This window comes from Zosterops lateralis, assembly GCF_965231275.1.
Source record: "Zosterops lateralis genome assembly, chromosome: 2".
Lineage (NCBI taxonomy): Eukaryota > Metazoa > Chordata > Aves > Passeriformes > Zosteropidae > Zosterops > Zosterops lateralis.
In genome coordinates this window covers 73237584-73255143 of record NC_139763.1, presented here as the reverse complement: position 1 = coordinate 73255143, position 17560 = coordinate 73237584, and the positions used below count along the sequence as shown (strand labels likewise).

The window sequence follows — 17560 nt, the reverse complement described above, 5'->3', positions numbered from 1 at the left end:
ATCAGCTCCGGCTCTCTGATTTACAGCTGCCCTTGGTGCAAATTGGACTGGGACTGGCACATTTGTTGCCAATCCATCTGGCTGCCAGGACATCGCAGCAACAGGGCAGAGTTGCCAGCCTGCACCTCACCAGGTCCTGCTACCACACAGGAAATGTCCAGCCAACCCAAACCCATTTACGGCACGGCCACACACAGAGTTGTGCTGGCCTACAAAGGACCGCAGGCAACCGATTTCTTCATTGGAACTCTGCCCACTTACCCAGGATGAAAAGAAAAACAGTCATGGAACTAATGTTCTAGAAAAAACTGACTGCTGGAATAGAACTCACTGTTTAAAAACTTGTGAGCAGGAAAAGAAAAACCACAGAGAAAGCTATCATCACATCCCCATTGGGGTTTTGCAGGCTTGCATTTTATCACAGATCAAGAAAAACTACCCCTTCTCCATTTGAGGAAAACATATCTACCCAAAGGTGTTTCACAGGTTTATTGGCCTTCAGCATAGGGCTATTTCAAATTGATCACTGAGGAGATAAGATGCAATCAAGCATAATTATTAACTGATCTCTATTCATATTCACTATATAGTATGTGATCCACAGATGTCCTAGATGAAAGTCAAGTCTCGGGCTGTTCCACAAAACACAGTCCTGGAAGAGAGGTAGCTGGATCTCCACACCCTGGAACCACCACTCTGCTTGTGCTCCTGGGCAGACTGCAGGGTGATCCAGTGAGGTACAGCCTGAGCATACACCTTCCTGACCCTAAGGGAACAGCTTCCTTAAATGTGCAGAGAATATACACTAATATACTATTGTTGTGTAAACTTTTTCCTCGAGCTTGCTGGTAGGCACATTCAGAAGACTAGCAGCAATTTCTTTTCACAACAGTGATTAAAAAAGAAAATGTGCTGTGAAGGCAGGAAAGATCAGGAGTTTGCCAGTGGAAGAGAATAGATGACAGGGCTCAGCTCAGGCCCTCATGCAGGGACAGAGCTGACTCTAGGTATTTTCTCTCTTCTGTTGCCTGTGCCTGCTCCCTGTTAGGGTTTTACTAGTCACAAATAAAACCAACCCACACGAGCCCTCTTACAGCATGGACACACACAGAGCTGTGCCAGCACCTCCAAGAAGCATGATACAACAGCACGAGGAAAAGGGCACTCTGCAATATCTGCTCCTAGGGATACCTGCTCTTTGTTCTGTTCCTTGGAAGAGTAGTTCCATTATACAAAAACAGTGAGGCTAATCCATTCGTAAAAAAAACAACTAACAAACAACCCCCCAAAACTTAGCTCTACCAGGATCAGTGTATCCATGGTGGTGAGAAGTGGCCCAAAACAGGAAGCACACAAGACAATACAGCTGTTTTACATTGCACCCACCTCTGACTTTCAGGTTCCCCTGCTTTCACAGGCACACCCCTTCCACAGCCACATACTGCCACCTGCACCCAGAGTTACCTGTGTATCTCCCTTAGAGCATGGAAAAGAGAATTAGGGCATCAGTGCCCTGGATGAGAATGAGGGGTGTCTAGGGTTATGTGCACTTTGGATGTAGAGTCTCTACTTGAATGAGGTTTTTTTTGTAAGTTCCTACTTAAAATCTTACCTAGCATTCACATATAGACTCTCACTTCACTAAGAGCAGTTAAAATGTTTGCCTTTTATTCAGAAGACTTGCTCCATTTCCAGTAATACTTTTCCATGTCCTCAAAACCAGACAGACTCTACTATTATAACAGCACCATCAGTCTACTACAAAAAAAAAAGCAAACAAATCAAAACCAAAAAAGTTCCATGATGTGATACAGTATAAAGAAACAAGTACATCTAATACATTAGAGAAATAAACATCTACATAAACTCATGTAAGTTGCTATAAAACTGGCAGTATGCAATTAAGAGATTGGTAAGATTACCAGGTCTGCTAGATGCTTAAACAAATCTACATAGGCTGTAACTATATTCTTGTGCTGGTTTTTAGGCACGAGTTTGCACTCAGAATCTAGCTACCTCAATGATCCACACTGGTGGGCTTCCATACAATTCCCCTACAGCCAGAAATGTTTATGCAAGCATCTCCAGCTACCTGCCCAGACTCAAGCAGCACTTGCAAAGCTGTGAAGATGTATGTAGCCTATTGCTGTCTCTTCCCTAGGAATATGATATTACAGGGCTCATCTGCATATGCCTGGTTAAGAAATAAAACAGTCAGTTGTGTACTATAACACCTTAAGTAACATGGAATCTTAGATTTTAGAAAAATATTTTAATCATCTGTTCACAAATAAAAACTATCACTATTACAAAACATCTTGTAATACTAGAATACCTAGCTTGGAAAGAGTTTTGTTCTTATTGCTGTTGCATTTAGTTTTCAGGAGCTATGTCAGCATGAAGGCAGCAGTGGGCTTCCCACTTGTCATAGTCAGCTTGTAAGGGTACTCATAGGAAAGTGTATTTTCCTATTTAATCCTCACGCAATTTTCACATGTTTAGGCTGCCCTGACTTTTCCCAGACATGCACATACTCGACATCTGACACTATGCATCAAAATCTCACCCAACTTTGTTTCATACAACAAATTTCACTTGCAGCCTTTAAATAAAACATTCACTCCAAAAAGAGTGAACATCAGCATTAACACCACCTTAGCTACTTGAAAACCCTATAACTGTGTTCTGGCAGCTATCAGATATTAACTCGTTCATTTCATTTTGTTTGGTTTCTTCCTTATTCTCATGGTTGGGTTGCTGCTTCGAATTTCCAGCTTTTTTAGACCTTCTGAGGAAAAACTTTGTCAGTAAGTAACACAATTCAGCCACATTTAAAAGAATGCAAATGCTGGACACAGCAATCATGAAAATAGTGAACACCGTCTTTTCAGTAGGTCGGGAAACAAAGCAGTCCACAGTGTTGGGGCAGGGCCAGGCATTACACTTCATCAGGCGAGGCATTCGGAACCCATCGTACATGAAATAAAACGCGTACATGAAGACGGCCTCAAAGATCAGTCTGAAGAAGATGCTGCTGGTGTACGTCCACCACAAGGAGCCCTCGATACGAAACCTCTGTTTCCTGATTTCTTCGATGTCCTTGAAGTCACATTTCTGGTCTCCTTTTCTGAACTGCCTTTTCTTCTCATGCCTCCTGTAAGCCACGTGCATGGCCACCAGCAGTGCAGGTGTGGAGACAAAGATCAGCTGCAGGGCCCAAAGTCTGATGTGAGAGATGGGGAAAAAGTGATCATAGCAAACATTCCTGCAGCCAGGCTGAAGTGTGTTGCAGACAAAGTCATCTTGTTCATCTCCCCAGACCTTCTCTGCAGCCACAACCAGGATCATGATACGGAAGATGAAGAGGACTGTGAGCCATATCTTCCCGATACTGGTGGAGTGCTTATTTACACCTCCCAAAATAGTATGCAGAGCTCCCCAATCCATTGTCTTGTTTCAATCCTCTGACCTATGACAAGACAAATAAACAAAACTAAGATTAATCAAGACAGGAAACAAATACCAGCAAGCATATGTTTTTTTAAAAAAATGCAGTATCAATCGTAGCAAATCCACTGGCTGTGGTAGTGTTTTGTTGACACAGTGGGCTTACCTACAACCAGTCATAAATAACAACCTAATCACATATCAGCAGGTAATATTTCATATTGGATTAGATGCATGGCACCACATTCATTTGACTCCTGGGTGTATTTGCCAATGCCACATAAAGTAAGACAGACAGATGGGAAAATGATGAACACAGCCTTAAATTAGAAGATACAACTTCTAACAGCTTGATAACAGTAACAAAATAATAGAAGATATCAGAAGTAAGGTAGATGTTATGTTAAAAAATAACATGTTAGATAGAATTCCTATATAAATCAAGGCCAATTAGTTACCCTTATCTTTAGAGTGTAAATAATGATTTGAGTATATTGCAGCAATAAAGACAGACCTTGAATAACTGCTGCTAATGCTCTGCACCTTTCATGAGAAAGTCTGGATAACCCGTGTTCACCAGTTTAAGAAGTGTGACTGCATTCTTAGTCAAAGCAAACTCCACACCAGCTTGAAGCAATGAAGGTAAAATCTGGTCATTATCCATCTCAAGCTGGACATTTAAAAATCAATGTTTAAGATTCATAACAAAATTCGTTTTCTTTCCATTAACTACAAAAAGGGCCAAAGGGTGACTGGATAAAGACTCCTTCATTGTGAATGCCTGTCAGGCTGGGGCTTTTTCCCCTCCTAACAGACTCCATTAATCCTACATTTCAGGAGATATTTCAGAGGTTGGGAGAGTGCTGTAAGTCAACATTTGAAGAGTTCAGACAGGGCAGTAGTAGCTCAGAGACTTTTTCAACAGAAGCATATAATTTCCAGCAGGTGAGTTTCAAAGTGCTATGCCTGTAATGAATTAAGGATTTCATCTTTTGGTCTCCTAAGGAAGCTGTCTTCACAGCTTCCACAAACAGCTTTTCACAGAGATCATTCAGAGGCACTTCAGCCCATCTTCCCCCACCCCTCCACTTCAGGTGGATTTACAAGAAGTTAGTTTGCAAGCTACTGTGTATTCAAGAAACTGGCATTTCTCGTGCCTATCAGCCAGAAGCCTCTAAGAGTGTTCACAGATGTCTTGGCTCTGAAATTGCTCATGCAGGTTTTTATTTCACAACTTTGTTAATTTGTTTCTATCTCAGAGCCCATATTTCTTTGGCATTTACAGCACAAGGCACCAATAAGCAAAATCATCAAAGTTGCTTTAAAGAGCAGCTACTGGCAAAAAGGTCATTATATAAATCACAAGATTTTCCTGACTCTGAGCTGGATCACACTGCATGAGGAAGAAAATTACGACACTATTTTGTAGTTGCCCTTCCACATCACACTCCCATTCTGAATAATGTCAAAAACCTTCCTGGTTTACAGGGAGTTACATATAATCAATAGGCCACACTGACTGAGTATCAAAGTACACAACAGCTCAAAGAAAATGAGGACACTTAATTGTTACACAACACAACAGTATCTTTTCCTTGTGTTACTGGGATTTAAATGTCATCTCCCTTCATTAGTTCCATAAACTACATTTCCCTCAGATCCTGCTGGTTGACTGTGTGGGGTTATACTCCAGGAAGTGAAAACCAAGGCAAAGACCCAAGACCCCCTTCAGATCAGACAGAACTTTTCCTGAGCCTCCTTCAGGATGCAGAACCTATATGGCCTATTTCTTCTGTATGTGTGAAAACAGTCCTGAAACAGACTCACCTTGCTATCCTGCTAGGTTATCTTTTCCAAGAAGAAAGATCTTTTCACTAGCAAACAGTTACAGAAAGTCTCTGTAGGTTAACAACCCTATGAGGACACAGTAAAGACCCTTAATACCAGAGATCCTTACTAAACATATCAGCTGGATTTTTAGCTTTCCACCCCTTTTTCTGTCATCTGATTGATGCAAATTCTTTCAGAATTTGCCTCGGCGATTATTGCATTGTTAAACAGGGGGACAGTTATAACGTTTTCTTCTCACACCCAACAACAACAAAAAATCCAACACCACGCCCCCCCCCCCAAAAAAAAACAAAAAAAACCAAAAAAACAAAAACAAAAAAAAAAAAAAAAACAAAAAAAAAAAAAAAAAAAAAAAAAAAAAAAAAACAAACCAAAAAAAAACCACCACCACCCAAACCAAACAAAAAAACCAAAATCCCCAGGCTGCAAATTGCAAAGCATAGGGAAGAATGAGCAGTCAGCAGGAAATAAGGGTTTGGCAAAGTGAAGACACACTCTTCTTCTGACTTGCTATACTTGCTCCGAGAGTATATTGTGCTTGTTAAGTCAAAACACTGTACTTCAATTCTAGCAAAGACATGTCTGTACCTGGATCAAGAAAGAAAAAGCCACCACACTTAAGAGGCAGCCTTTTGCCCGGAGTCTCCTCGTGACATCTCCTCTCCTTTCCGAAAAAGCCTTTGTCTTTCATATCTGCCCAAAACACATTTCCCCTTCAACCCTTCCCACATACCTTAACAAATCTTCCAGCTATCTCCTCAGTTCCCCCTGCCACCATCCACTGCTTTTCCTATTGCTTGCTGAGCAAGTCACCAACCTTTGCTCCTTGCTCACAGCCTCTCAGGCTTGTTTTGATATTGGTGGAGAGCCATGTGACTTCAAGATCACTCCAGTGTGCTACAGGCACTGATCAGACACCAGTGAAGTCTCACAGTCTTCTCCCTGAAAAGATAGTTATCCCACTAAGACTGTAGTGCCATATCCAGGAAGCCTGAATTGGCCACAGCGTTTGCTACTAGCTGGCTTTAAACAGTTCTCAATGCAACTTAGAGGATCCAACGCAGGCAATTCAGACACTGCGCCAAAGCGTCCACCCCTCTCCAACAAACAGAGAGATCCAAGCAGAATTTAGGTTAGCCAAGTACAGCCCTTCACACTATTAAAGCCACCAGTGCAGATCACGCCAACTAAACACCCCATCAGGGCTATCTCTGCCGATGGGATGGCTCATTTACGCTTTACTCACTCATCATTTATGCTTTACTCACTCAAAAGCTGGAACCTTGATCACAGGTTCTTATCTTTCTTTCAAATACTTGCTTTTGCTTTCCTTTTCACTAGCGCGTAAAATATTACTGTCTTGCTGACCCAAGGAGAAGAAAGCAGGAAAATTACACACCTTTAATATTTTTATAGAGTCAGATACTATCTCTGTGAGCAAATCCTGCCAAATGCTTACAAATAATGGTATGTAGACAGTCAAGGACTTAACTAGTTTGCTGGTACAGAACACTACAAGAACACATTAAAGACATGAAAGCTTAGGTGAATTTTTTGGGGAAAAAAAATGTAAAGTAGGAATGAGGATAAGGACTGGCTATAAAGAAGCTGAGAAGAACAGAAGACAGCTGAAGTTAGCGAGGTTGAGTAACTAAGCATTTAGAATAATTTCTAACAGAGGGGTGCACTGAATGTTAAATTCTCCTTCACAAAAATTCCAACTGGGCATAAAAATGAGCTTTTCCAAGCTTTCACATAGATATGTTTTATACCAGCAGCACCTTCTGTTTCATTTCAACAATTAGAGGACCACAGTGAAATATGGTTGCTACAGTTAACAGCAATCATAAAGATCATCATGCTTGACTGAAAAGTTAAGTTACAGGGGAAACAGTTCTGTATGATCATGTAACAGCCACATAAGCAGGTGTTTCATGTGGGGTTTGTTGTGTTTTTTTTTTGTTTTGGTTTGTGCTTTTTTTTTCCCCCCACTAGTAATCTAGGCAGAAGCAAGAGAAGTTTAACTCCTTCTGTAGTTCCACAGCTTATGGGCAGTATTTTGAGCTCTGTGCTGGCATGGCTAGACTGCCTTCTACTTTAAAGCTAGTTCCTGTAAGTCTACATTAAACTGCAATCACAGCACGGTGCATACACCCAGAGAAAATCCCTGCAATTCACAACACCGAGGACAATCATCACTGAGCTCCCCTGTTTACAAGTACAGCTGGCTTGTTAACAGACACCATTTTCCTTTGTTAAAGACTGTTATACTGGAAAATCATTACTCAGTGGCTAAATCCACAGCTGGAATACAGTGAAGGTGTAAAAACAACAGAAGGCACATCTCTATCACATATATATAGTGCTTGTGCTATAGGATATTATCAAGCAAAAAGAAAAGTAGTCATAAGCAAGTATTAAAATATCTGCTTATGCTACGGGAACATCTAGGAGTCCCTTTCAAAAAAAGGTCGACAGACCCCTAATTTATGCTAAATTCAGAGTAAGATTATACCCTTCTCACCTTCAATTTGGATACCTATTTATTTGCTATACTGGACTTACACAAATTTAATGGGTGTTTGCAATGACTCCACTTCTATCAGAATTTCAGTGTACAGTGTACTAGGAGTTACCAGTTTGGTGTGACATTCCACCATTTTCAGCAGTGCCTCCGGATACTAATAAAAGATCAGCAGACTGCCAAGACAAAAGTCACTTTATCCCATGTGGGAATGTGTTAACCAAGATAATCTTAAAGCAAAAAAGCACTGGTCTCAAGTGTCCCTGCCTACCCCCAAGCTGGGGACAAAGGTAACTCTCATACCCAAGAGTAGCAGTTTAATGCAGAACTTTTGCCACAGAAATGCTTCAGAACATCTAAACTAACAGATGCACAATCATTACCAAAATTATGTTAAGACCCAACCTAACACAAGAAGTACTGCCGCATGTTGAGGTCTAACATGCATTCAAAAGTGCTGCTGAGACAACTTTCCCTTCAAGTGTTGATCTCAGCAGCTGCACTGGAGCAGTGGCTCAGAGGAGGAGCTGATAACCAGCATGGAGGTGTTCTAGAGCTGGACAATGCTAGGTCATTACTCAGATTTGAAGAACACACTAGTCTGGGTTTCAGCAGTTTTGAATCTGTCTGCCTCCACCCTGCCACCCTGGAATCTAGTTTACAGCAAGCACTTACTTTCCAGTGTGTAGATTTTGTTATTCCTATTGCTGAGTTAGTTTTGGTGCTGTACTGCAAGACCAGCAGCACTGCCAAGGCTGAAGCAAGGAAGCTTCTAATAAATACAGATTAACATCTTCCAAAAGACAGCACCCTTTTATTTCACCAAGAAAGACTGGTACACAGGCTACAGCAATCACTTGCTAACTTGCTCAGACTTTCTACCTAATTTGTCAGTCTGTCCCATGCCTCAGTTTCCCAGACATTAAACTAGAGATAACAAAAATCTCACCATCTCACAGGGCTGTTCTCCTGTAATGCTCTACTGCAATTACAAGCTTCACAGGCTCAGTGGACCAAGACAGATAAGTAACAGTTCAAAGCTGGAAGCACAGAGCTTGAATTCAATCATCCAGGATATTCCTGACATCTGAAAAAGAATGCAGCTCCCCACATTGCTATAGCTTTAATTCAGAGTTCAAAATGCAAGAAGACAAAGCTTTGAACTTAGACCTTGGCAACTAAAATCCTTTAATAGGTAGCTTCCAGCTATTTTAATTTTACAGTAGCATATTAAAAACTTCAAGGAGTTTTATGCAGCTGGAAGACTCTGGAATATCAACAACTCTTACTTCTTTCCTAAAAAGCTGAAAAAGATCAAAGGAGCAGCCTAACAAACACAAAAGCCTTTGTAATTCTTTCTAGTAGCTCTTAAACTTTGTTCTGAACACCTATCTGCAGATCAGAGTGGAAACTGGAGAGGAGAAGAGCCGTAACAGAGGGATTACAGTATATCTGATTTGACACAAGAACAGGCAAAGACTAATCGGGAACAGGAAACCTCTGACAGCTGCAGGTCTGAACACTACAAGCATTGTTCTTTCCTTCTACTCAAGTTTAGGAAAACAGGAGGCATTCTTCACTTTAATCAATCCCAGCATGAAATCCAGAAAAACCCAACAGATTAGGACCCAATTTGTATGTAGTTAAATGTTATTAAAAAATTATGCTACTTAAATATCCAGAGCATTTAAGGGTTCAGTTTCTGCCCACAATTACACCCTTATGACTGTCCTATATTCATGCCCTCACATAAGTTTTAAGCCATTTTCCAAGATGCTTGGAAACATCCATACCCATTTCACCAGCCTGCAAGTGTACCTGGAGATTACTATCCTCCAGAACATCTCTGCACAAAATTCATTCCACTCGTACAAAACAAGAAATCAGAGGTCACACTCGAAGGCATAACAAGACAGCACAAGTCCTATTAGAGTTTAGCCTGTCTCAGCCATTTTCCCCTGAAAACCTTTCCTTCAAAGGGTGCTTAAAGCTTCTTACTTTGGAAGAAAGCCGAATACCCGAGGACTGTGCCTCCACTGATACAAGTGTCCTATTTCCCGGATCTTAAAGAAAGTTTTAGAGATACTGTGTCCTGCTTCCAGTCATCAAAATAACTTTTTAGTTATGACTTTTTAATGTTACTTTTTCTCTTTTTTTAAAGCCCGTTACCTAATTCCTATTTCCATCCCCCTACACTTAAGTAAATGTCTACATCCCTTTTACAAGTCTCTCCTTTCCTCTAAAATTAACAAGTCACTGTCTTCTTTCACACACAGAACTTACACCCCTTTGAAAACATTAATTAACTTATAAACAGTAACATTTTACAATGCACTGCAGCTTTTCCTTGAGCATGAATTTTGTTATTTCATTCATCAAGAGTAAAGTAAAAACCAACTTTTTCCTTTTTAAAACTCTATTACAGGAAGAAATGGGGGGATGAGATAAGGAATAGAATTAAGTTTCAACATTCTTTTATCAACTAATAGGAGATGTGCTTCTCTTTTTCCACATTCCTGCTGTTTTAACAGCATGTTATCTCACCTGATATAATCACTTCAAGCTTTTCCTTACACAAACTGGTGTTTAGCCAGGCAAGAGTCACAGCTCTCCTTTCAGACACCTCATCAGTTATCATTAAGTAACAATTAAGATCAGCAAGGAACAGAACAAGGGAAAACATCGAAAAAAGAAACAGCCAGTTTCAACCCATGCTCCTATTTCACACAGTGTCTGGGATCACTGATTTAACTGGAACTGTTCACAAGAATCAACCTGTAAAAGCATCCTCTTTACTCACAAGTACCCACCGAGGTTATGTAATGATGGTGATGAACTTGTTATTTTTCTAGCTACTAAGATAGTCTGCTATACATTTTCCAATATACAATTGCTTTTTTTTTGCACAAAATAAATGAGGCTGCCCAAATAACCTACCGGGTTGTGCATCAAGGGATGCAAAATACCAACACTGTCAGAGGCCCAGCTTCAGCAAATTGGGAGAACTAGCCCTGTCAGGACAGAATCAATTTCTCCAGGGAAATTCATAGTGTTTTACCATTCCATTTTTAAGCTCTGAGATAGGTAATCCTACCCATTGTGAGACTGACTGTTCTGGGGACCATCTGAAGTCACCTAGAAACCCTGACACATGCTTTACAGATGTAATCTCTCTGGAAACCTGCTGAAAAGCCCACCTGGAAATTAACATTGCAATGCCTAATTGAAACATGGGGGTATCACCTTCTTCCAGGCTGAGGCTTATCCCACCATTGCCTTGTTCTCTAGGACAGAGCTAACCCAACCACACACACATCCTTTTGCTTGCTCTCTTTTCTCTGGGGCTCTTCAAAGGATGTATCTGGCAAGTAGGGTTTCCAGGCTGAGCAGTGGAGGCCAAGAAATGTTAAAAATTACATAACTCCTTTAACAAAATTAAGGACAAAAATATATTTTATTCTGCTTTTGACTCAGTGTACACACATATGGTGTGGTGATCCCAAACCCAATCTGGACCCAAACCCTCAAAAGTATTTCATACAGGACACAGCCACTAATCATCAAAGTTATAAAACCTGGGTTTAAAGGAGCATTTTTAAGACAAAAGGCCATCTCCTTCCTGCAACCCTCTGCCTGTGGTCTCAAGAGCACTGCCAGATTACATGGTGAGAACTAATGTACAAGACAAGGAAATAATTTCCTCTGTTGAGAGCCGGGAAGAGATTCTTCAAGATGAGAGACTGTGAAAGTAACACCCAATGTAGGAAAGCCTGATGACAGAAAATCCAGTCATGCCCAGAACATGCCCAGCTAACCAGCCAGGCCAGGAGCTAAGCAAGCACTCCTGCCCTGACTCCAGCACGTCCTTCATGTTTTATTTAAGGCCGTAAGCACTCATTCTTTGTGCGACCTTACCCAGCCCTGATACTCAGAAATACATTTATTTCTGACTCACCCCTCATTTCCTATTCCCCCTGTAATTCTAAGGAATGTTTCCAGTGTGTGCTCAGACACTCACAGGACCTGTCAGCTTTACTGATGCAAGCTGTTTACCTTCCCGCAGCTCCTCTAACAGCTGTAGGCGTGTCGCCCATTACCTGTGATTGCAGCAGCCTTGATTCCGCCTGGAGCCGGCGGTCCGGACTTCACATAACGCGCTTACACAGAGCTGCTGAGAGGCGAATAGAGATTCGCTGTAAGTTAAACGCGTAACCAACAGAGCCAGGAGCGTTTCCAGCCAAAAACTGCTGGCGGGGTTGGAGCGCAAGGCGGGGACGGGAAGCGGAGAGCGCCCGTGTCGGGCCGGGTGAGTCCTGCCGGGGCAGGGGCAGTCCCAGTCCTGCCGGGGCAGGGGCAGTCTGGCCGGGGCAGGGTGGGCAGCGCACTCGGCGGCTCCTGCCCGTCCCGTTCCCTCCCCGGCGGGCAGCGCCCCCAGAGCTCCCGGCCCCTCGCTGGAGCGCAACAAGTGCGGCCTCAGCTGCCGGTGGGACCGGACCTGCCCTGCCGCGCCGCGCCCCTTCTCTCTCTCCCCTCCTTCCTTCCTTCCTGCCCTGCCCGCCCCTCACCTGCCCCAGCGCTCCGCCGCCCCAGCGCTCACCCCGCCGGGCGCTCCCGGCTCCGCCGCCGATCAGCGTGGCTCCGCCGGTGGCTGCGGAGCGGGCGGCCCCAGCCTGGCCTCCCCGGAGCTTTAAGGTCCCTCCCCGTTCACCTGCCGCCGCTTTTAACCCGCCCCTCGCCCGCCCCCGCCCCGCTCCGCTCCTGGCGGGAATCCGGGGCGGGGCCCGCGCCCATCCCGCTCCTATCCCCCTCCTGTCCCGCTCCTATCCCGCTCCTATCCCCCTCCTGTCCCGCTCCTATCCCCCTCCTGTCCCGCTCCTATCCCGCTCCTATCCCCCTCCTATCCCGCTCCTCTGCCCCGCCGAGGGGCTGCGGCCAGGGGGCTGCCAAGGGGAGCAGGAAAGAGCCAAAATAAAGAGTGGGAAGGGCTTGTGTCCACCCCTGGACAGCTTCCCCCGCGGAGGGACTGGTGTGGGGTTGTGGGGAGAGACCCTGGGAGAAGGGAGATCAGGGTAACAGCAGATACGTGGGGTTTTGTCAGGGGAGACGCACATCTGTTTGAGATAACGGCCGTGTTTCCATCTTGAGGAATCCAGGTATGAAGAAGGGGCCTTGGGACAGAAAAAAAAAGCCAGAAAAAAGTCTTTTCTCCTGGGAATCATGAAAAGAGTTACTGGGCAAACACAGAGGGAAGAGCCAGTGGATTGTCGCTTGTTGAGGTTTGTTTTCCAAGTGCCATTGAAATGCTGCAGCAGTGCCCTGCAGACTCGCAGCCTTTCACGGAGCTCTGCCTGTTTGCCAGCGCAAAGACCTATTTTGGAAAGTTTTCTGTTTCCAAGGAATACAGTTGCTGAGGAAACAATTCACTTTAGGTTCAAAAATCCCTGCCCTTAACTGTGTACTCTATCTTGCACACAGGTACATCAAACTAAATAAGTGATCTGTAAACCACTTAACTAAATTTCCAAAGAAAATGTACACCACGACTGGACAAACAGGACATTTGCTTAGACTCCAGGTGAAAAACTCGAGTGTTTGTGTGTGTTTGGAGTATAAGGACTCAAATGGTAAATGATTTCCAGCAAAATTCTACTGCCTTGTCTTTCTACCTTCTAGAATGCAAATAATCCCTGGGAAAATATTTAGCAAAAATCAGTTACTTAACTTTGATTTCACATTCGGGAAGAAGAGGTGGTCATTTCTAACACAAACAATCTAATACTTGAAAGATAAGAAATTTTTCAAGAAAATAAAAAAGTGGTTTAAACATTAGCCTCAGTCTCTCTGCTGCTCATCTTTCCTTCCACCCTTTCTTGCCCTTGCAGTTACATCCATGGAACCTGTCCATTAGGACCATAGGAAAATTTGTGTTGGAAGAGATCTGAGGAGGCTTGTTACTCTACCTATTGGTCAAAGCTGGGTCAGCTCTGGGACTGTTCATTAGTTATACCCCATCCAGGGGGAACCCAAGGAAATTGGTTCACTGGAGCAGCTGTAGGGTCAGGCCCAAGGTATATGATGTGATGCTGAGCTAGACATGCAATAAATATTTGAGGGCTGAGTTCAGCTGTGCTCACTGACTTCTGTGGGAGTTGTGTGTTCAGGTGATGTTCAAGGTCCATGTGTGTGGCGTGTGTGAGGAAGGGAGGTGGCTCTGGGCCTGGCCATGCATCTGCACTTTGCAAAAGGGAAAGCCCATCTCCTGATGGAAGAAAAGCATTAGAAGAGACATCTGGAACTCATGCGTTGTTCTCTCTCCAGTCACACTCCAGCTTGATTCAGTGACCTTGAAAAAGTGAAATGTATCATTTTAAGGTGTGAAATACTTTAAACGTTGGTTATGTTTAGCTGCAGCAAAGGATTTCAGGTTTTGTGTTGTTTTTTCAAGGCTATTTGCCACCAAAATGACATTTGGGTTTTTCATTGGTTTTTTTTTTGGTTTTGTTGTAGGTTTTTTTGTTTGTTTGGGGGTGTTGTTTTGTTTTGGGGTGGGTTTTTTTGTTTGTTTGGTTTTGGTTTTGTTTTTTTTTTTTCAGTAAGAGAAATATTGTGAAAACATTAATCAAAAATTTAAGTCTCATGAGGAGCAGCTTGAGGAGATGGTGGTGTTTAGCCTGGAGAACAGGAGGCTCAGAGGAGACTTTATTGCTCTGCACAACTGCCTGAAAGGAGGGTGTAATGAGGTGGGCCCTCTTCTCCCAGACAGCCAATGACAGCAGAAGAGGGCCATAGCCTCAAGCTGCACCAGGGGGTATTGAGGTTGGGCATCAGGAAGAATTTATTCACTGGAAGGGTGACCAGACACTGGAAGAGGCTGCCCAGGGTGGTGGTGGAGTCACCACCCTTGGAAATGTTCAAAAAACGACTGGACATGGCACATAATGATACGGTTCAGTTAACATAGTGTTGGTCAAAGGTTGAACTCAAAGATCTTGAAGGTCTTTTCCATGAAAAACCAGTGGAAACAAGGCCCTGTGGGTCTCATTGTTGCCTAAAGGCAGGTAAGTCTAAAGGAGGTAAGCCATGGGCAGAGTGGGGAGCTCTCTGAGCTGCCTTGTATCAGGTCTGCACTGCACTGCCTTCAGGAGTGTCACACTTGGAAGCCAACACCTGGTGTTTATCCCAAGGCAGAAGCACCCAGTTTTGATAGCAAAGAAAAGTCTTAAATGATATTCTGTGTTTTCAAAATTAAATAGTATCAAACTATCTATTCCTTAGGTAGTGGGGAGCACCAGGGAAATGAGTGGCAGGGAGAAACAGACCAGGTTCTCCTCTACTGGGTAATTTTTTCATCTCTCATCTTTTGAATGATATTTCTCTGACCCAATAGTATCAGCACCCTCTTAGATTATAAATGATGACTCAACAGACACTAGAAAAAAAAATGTCAGTGGGACATATGTCAGTGCTGGAAATGAAAGGACTGCAAGTTCTAGTCTTAATCATGGTGTTTTATCTTTATTTATGAGGGTAAAATGACATATTTAGTAATTGACCACTTAGTAAACAAAGATAAGTAAGACTGTACGTATTCCTTTACAGATGAGGAATCTTATTTAGCTAGCATATAAAAATATAGTGTATTATTTAGCTATATATTATATATATATATAAAATTACTGTTTGATAAAACTGTGAAATAAATACTTGTGAATTGATTACTTTGAATTATGATGGTCCCTTCTCTTGCAGTGCACTATAATACATGTAAGAATGTTTTGTTTATTGACATGATTTAAAGGTAAAAATTGAGAAGAAAGGGATGGATAAACACAAACCCCATCCAGTACTGATAAATAAACCAAGAGGAAAATTAAAGTTACAGGATTCAGAAATTTTGTGTCACTAGTTGCCTCACATGATAATGCAGTTTGAAAATAAATATTTTTTTGAAAACAGAGTTGTCACAACAGCCTATTGACCAAAAGGAGCTTTAGATATAAAGCCCAAATTTAGGATAAGGTCAGCCTCTTTGATAGTGCTTGTCATCATCTAGAAGGTCATAATTGCAGTCAAGGTCATAAGCACAATCACTGACTGTCCTGTAGAGCATTTAAATTACGCTTTTTGAAATATTGGCATAGGTCAAGTTTTTCTTCTGAGCACTAATAAACCGGAATCTGAAACTACTAGAACTGTTGACTGAAATTTTAACCTGATTTTTATGTACTTCATTAGACTGAAGATTTGCACAAGAGCAAGTCCAACTGCTCAGTCTTTTAATATTATTCAGAAGGGATAAAAGAAGAGAAAAAAACCCAAACCCCAGGAAGCTACTTTTCCATTTTTCCATGGCAGACGGCTGCTCAAACACTGTGATGCAGACTGGAAGCAGGAGGTTTTTCTTCTTGAAAATTTCTGGTTGCTTTCCAAACCTTCACATCTCTAATTAGACTCTTTTTGCCTTCTGACTATTTAGCAGTTCAGAGCAGGGAAAAGAAAATTATGTCCAGTCCTTCAGTGTGAAACTGTTGCACCAGTGTTTCTCAAAGTTCATGCTGTCCTGTGGCACATTTATTAGGGGACAACAAGGATACACATGGTACTGATAATATATACTAAGTCTTGGACCAAGCCCATCTTTGTTGTATGCTGGTCAGGAAGCTGTTCTTCTTCAGCTTTTATTTTCAGTTTAATTTACTGAGCAGCATTCTTACAGGGATAGTGTTGGCTCTGATTTACACACTCCGGGCAAATCCCAGGACCTCATCTAGCCAGAAAAAAACCACCCAACGAGTCATTTCCTTTTCAATATAATTACTTTAATGACAATGTGTAGTACAATAAGGGTTGCCCATGTAATATCCCTGTTTATTAACCATTGCAGCATGTCAAGCATTTGTACTGCCTTGAGAAGCAGTACATTTTTTTACCTGCAAGAGCCTTACAGGTGCCTGAGAGAGTGATTATGAATGCACTTCTCTTAAATAATGGGCAGATGGCTGTTCCCTCATCTTTTTGACCTCAGGTTGTCCTCATCAATGAAACCTTCCCTTTTTTGTATTAAGTTTACTGATATGCATGAAAAGTCCCAAGAGAAACATACTGGCTACTTTCCTGCTAAGGTAACTTGGTGATCTTAGTGATGTCTCCTACTTGTGGAGATAGAAGGAACAGGAGAGAATAGAAAAAAAAAACAACAACCCAAAAAACTAAACCCAAACCCCCCCTCAATCCCAAATGATATGGAGAATCAACAAAAGGGCATGAAAATGGTTCTTAGCATTGCCGGTACATGACCAGCCTGACTCACACCAATCCATATAATTTACACTTTTTCATGTCAAAATGGCCATGGGCAGCTGTTTCAGTACATAGCCATGCTCTTCCAGGATGGCCTTGGAAAGTGTAGCTCTCCTGCATGCTGGTTAGGACAGACTAACCCATTGTCAGGCACCCATCAAAGCCTGTCCATTTCTTAAGCTGACAGCTCTGGATATCCAGCATCAGCCTGATGTGACAGGCAGAGCTTTCTTCATCCTTAGGCAGCCCAGTAATTTCTGCAACACTATTGCTAATTTGGAAGCTGACAGTTTCCATCTCCCCACCCCTTTGGTTTATTACAAGCATTTCATCAGACCAGCTGTAGACTGCCGTGTCCTTCTCTGCTCTGGGCAGAGGGGAACAAGCAAGGCTGTCAGCAGCGATGCTCTGTTGCTGTGGTGATGTTTCTCCTGGAGC

General features: G+C 42.6%; 1 protein-coding gene across 3 annotated transcripts; it reads right to left on the bottom strand.

Annotated features, from left to right (window-relative positions):
- Window positions 1-1651: 1651 nt before the first annotated feature.
- LOC310906457 (gap junction beta-6 protein) lies at window positions 1652-12504 on the bottom strand. Of its 3 annotated transcripts, XM_083855766.1 has the most exons (5): window positions 12420-12504; window positions 11920-11993; window positions 6032-6240; window positions 5275-5361; window positions 1652-3469 (listed from the first exon to the last, which is right to left on the bottom strand). In XM_083855766.1, the coding sequence occupies exon 5, from the start codon at window positions 3445-3447 to the stop codon at window positions 2656-2658; it is 792 nt and encodes a 263-aa protein (XP_083711892.1). In that variant the 5' UTR covers window positions 3448-3469; window positions 5275-5361; window positions 6032-6240; window positions 11920-11993; window positions 12420-12504; the 3' UTR covers window positions 1652-2655. The 3 variants fall into 3 exon arrangements, with proteins under 3 accessions (XP_083711892.1, XP_083711891.1, XP_083711893.1); XM_083855765.1 differs by lacking the exon at window positions 5275-5361 and having other exon boundaries at window positions 12420-12480; XM_083855767.1 differs by lacking the exons at window positions 5275-5361; window positions 6032-6240.
- Between the last annotated feature and the right edge of the window lie 5056 nt (window positions 12505-17560).

What these genes read in the sequence shown, in the direction of transcription:
- LOC310906457 (XM_083855766.1), bottom strand. Translation starts at nt 3,447, where the DNA reads ATGGATTGGGGAGCTCTGCATACTATTTTGGGAGGTGTAAATAAGCAC.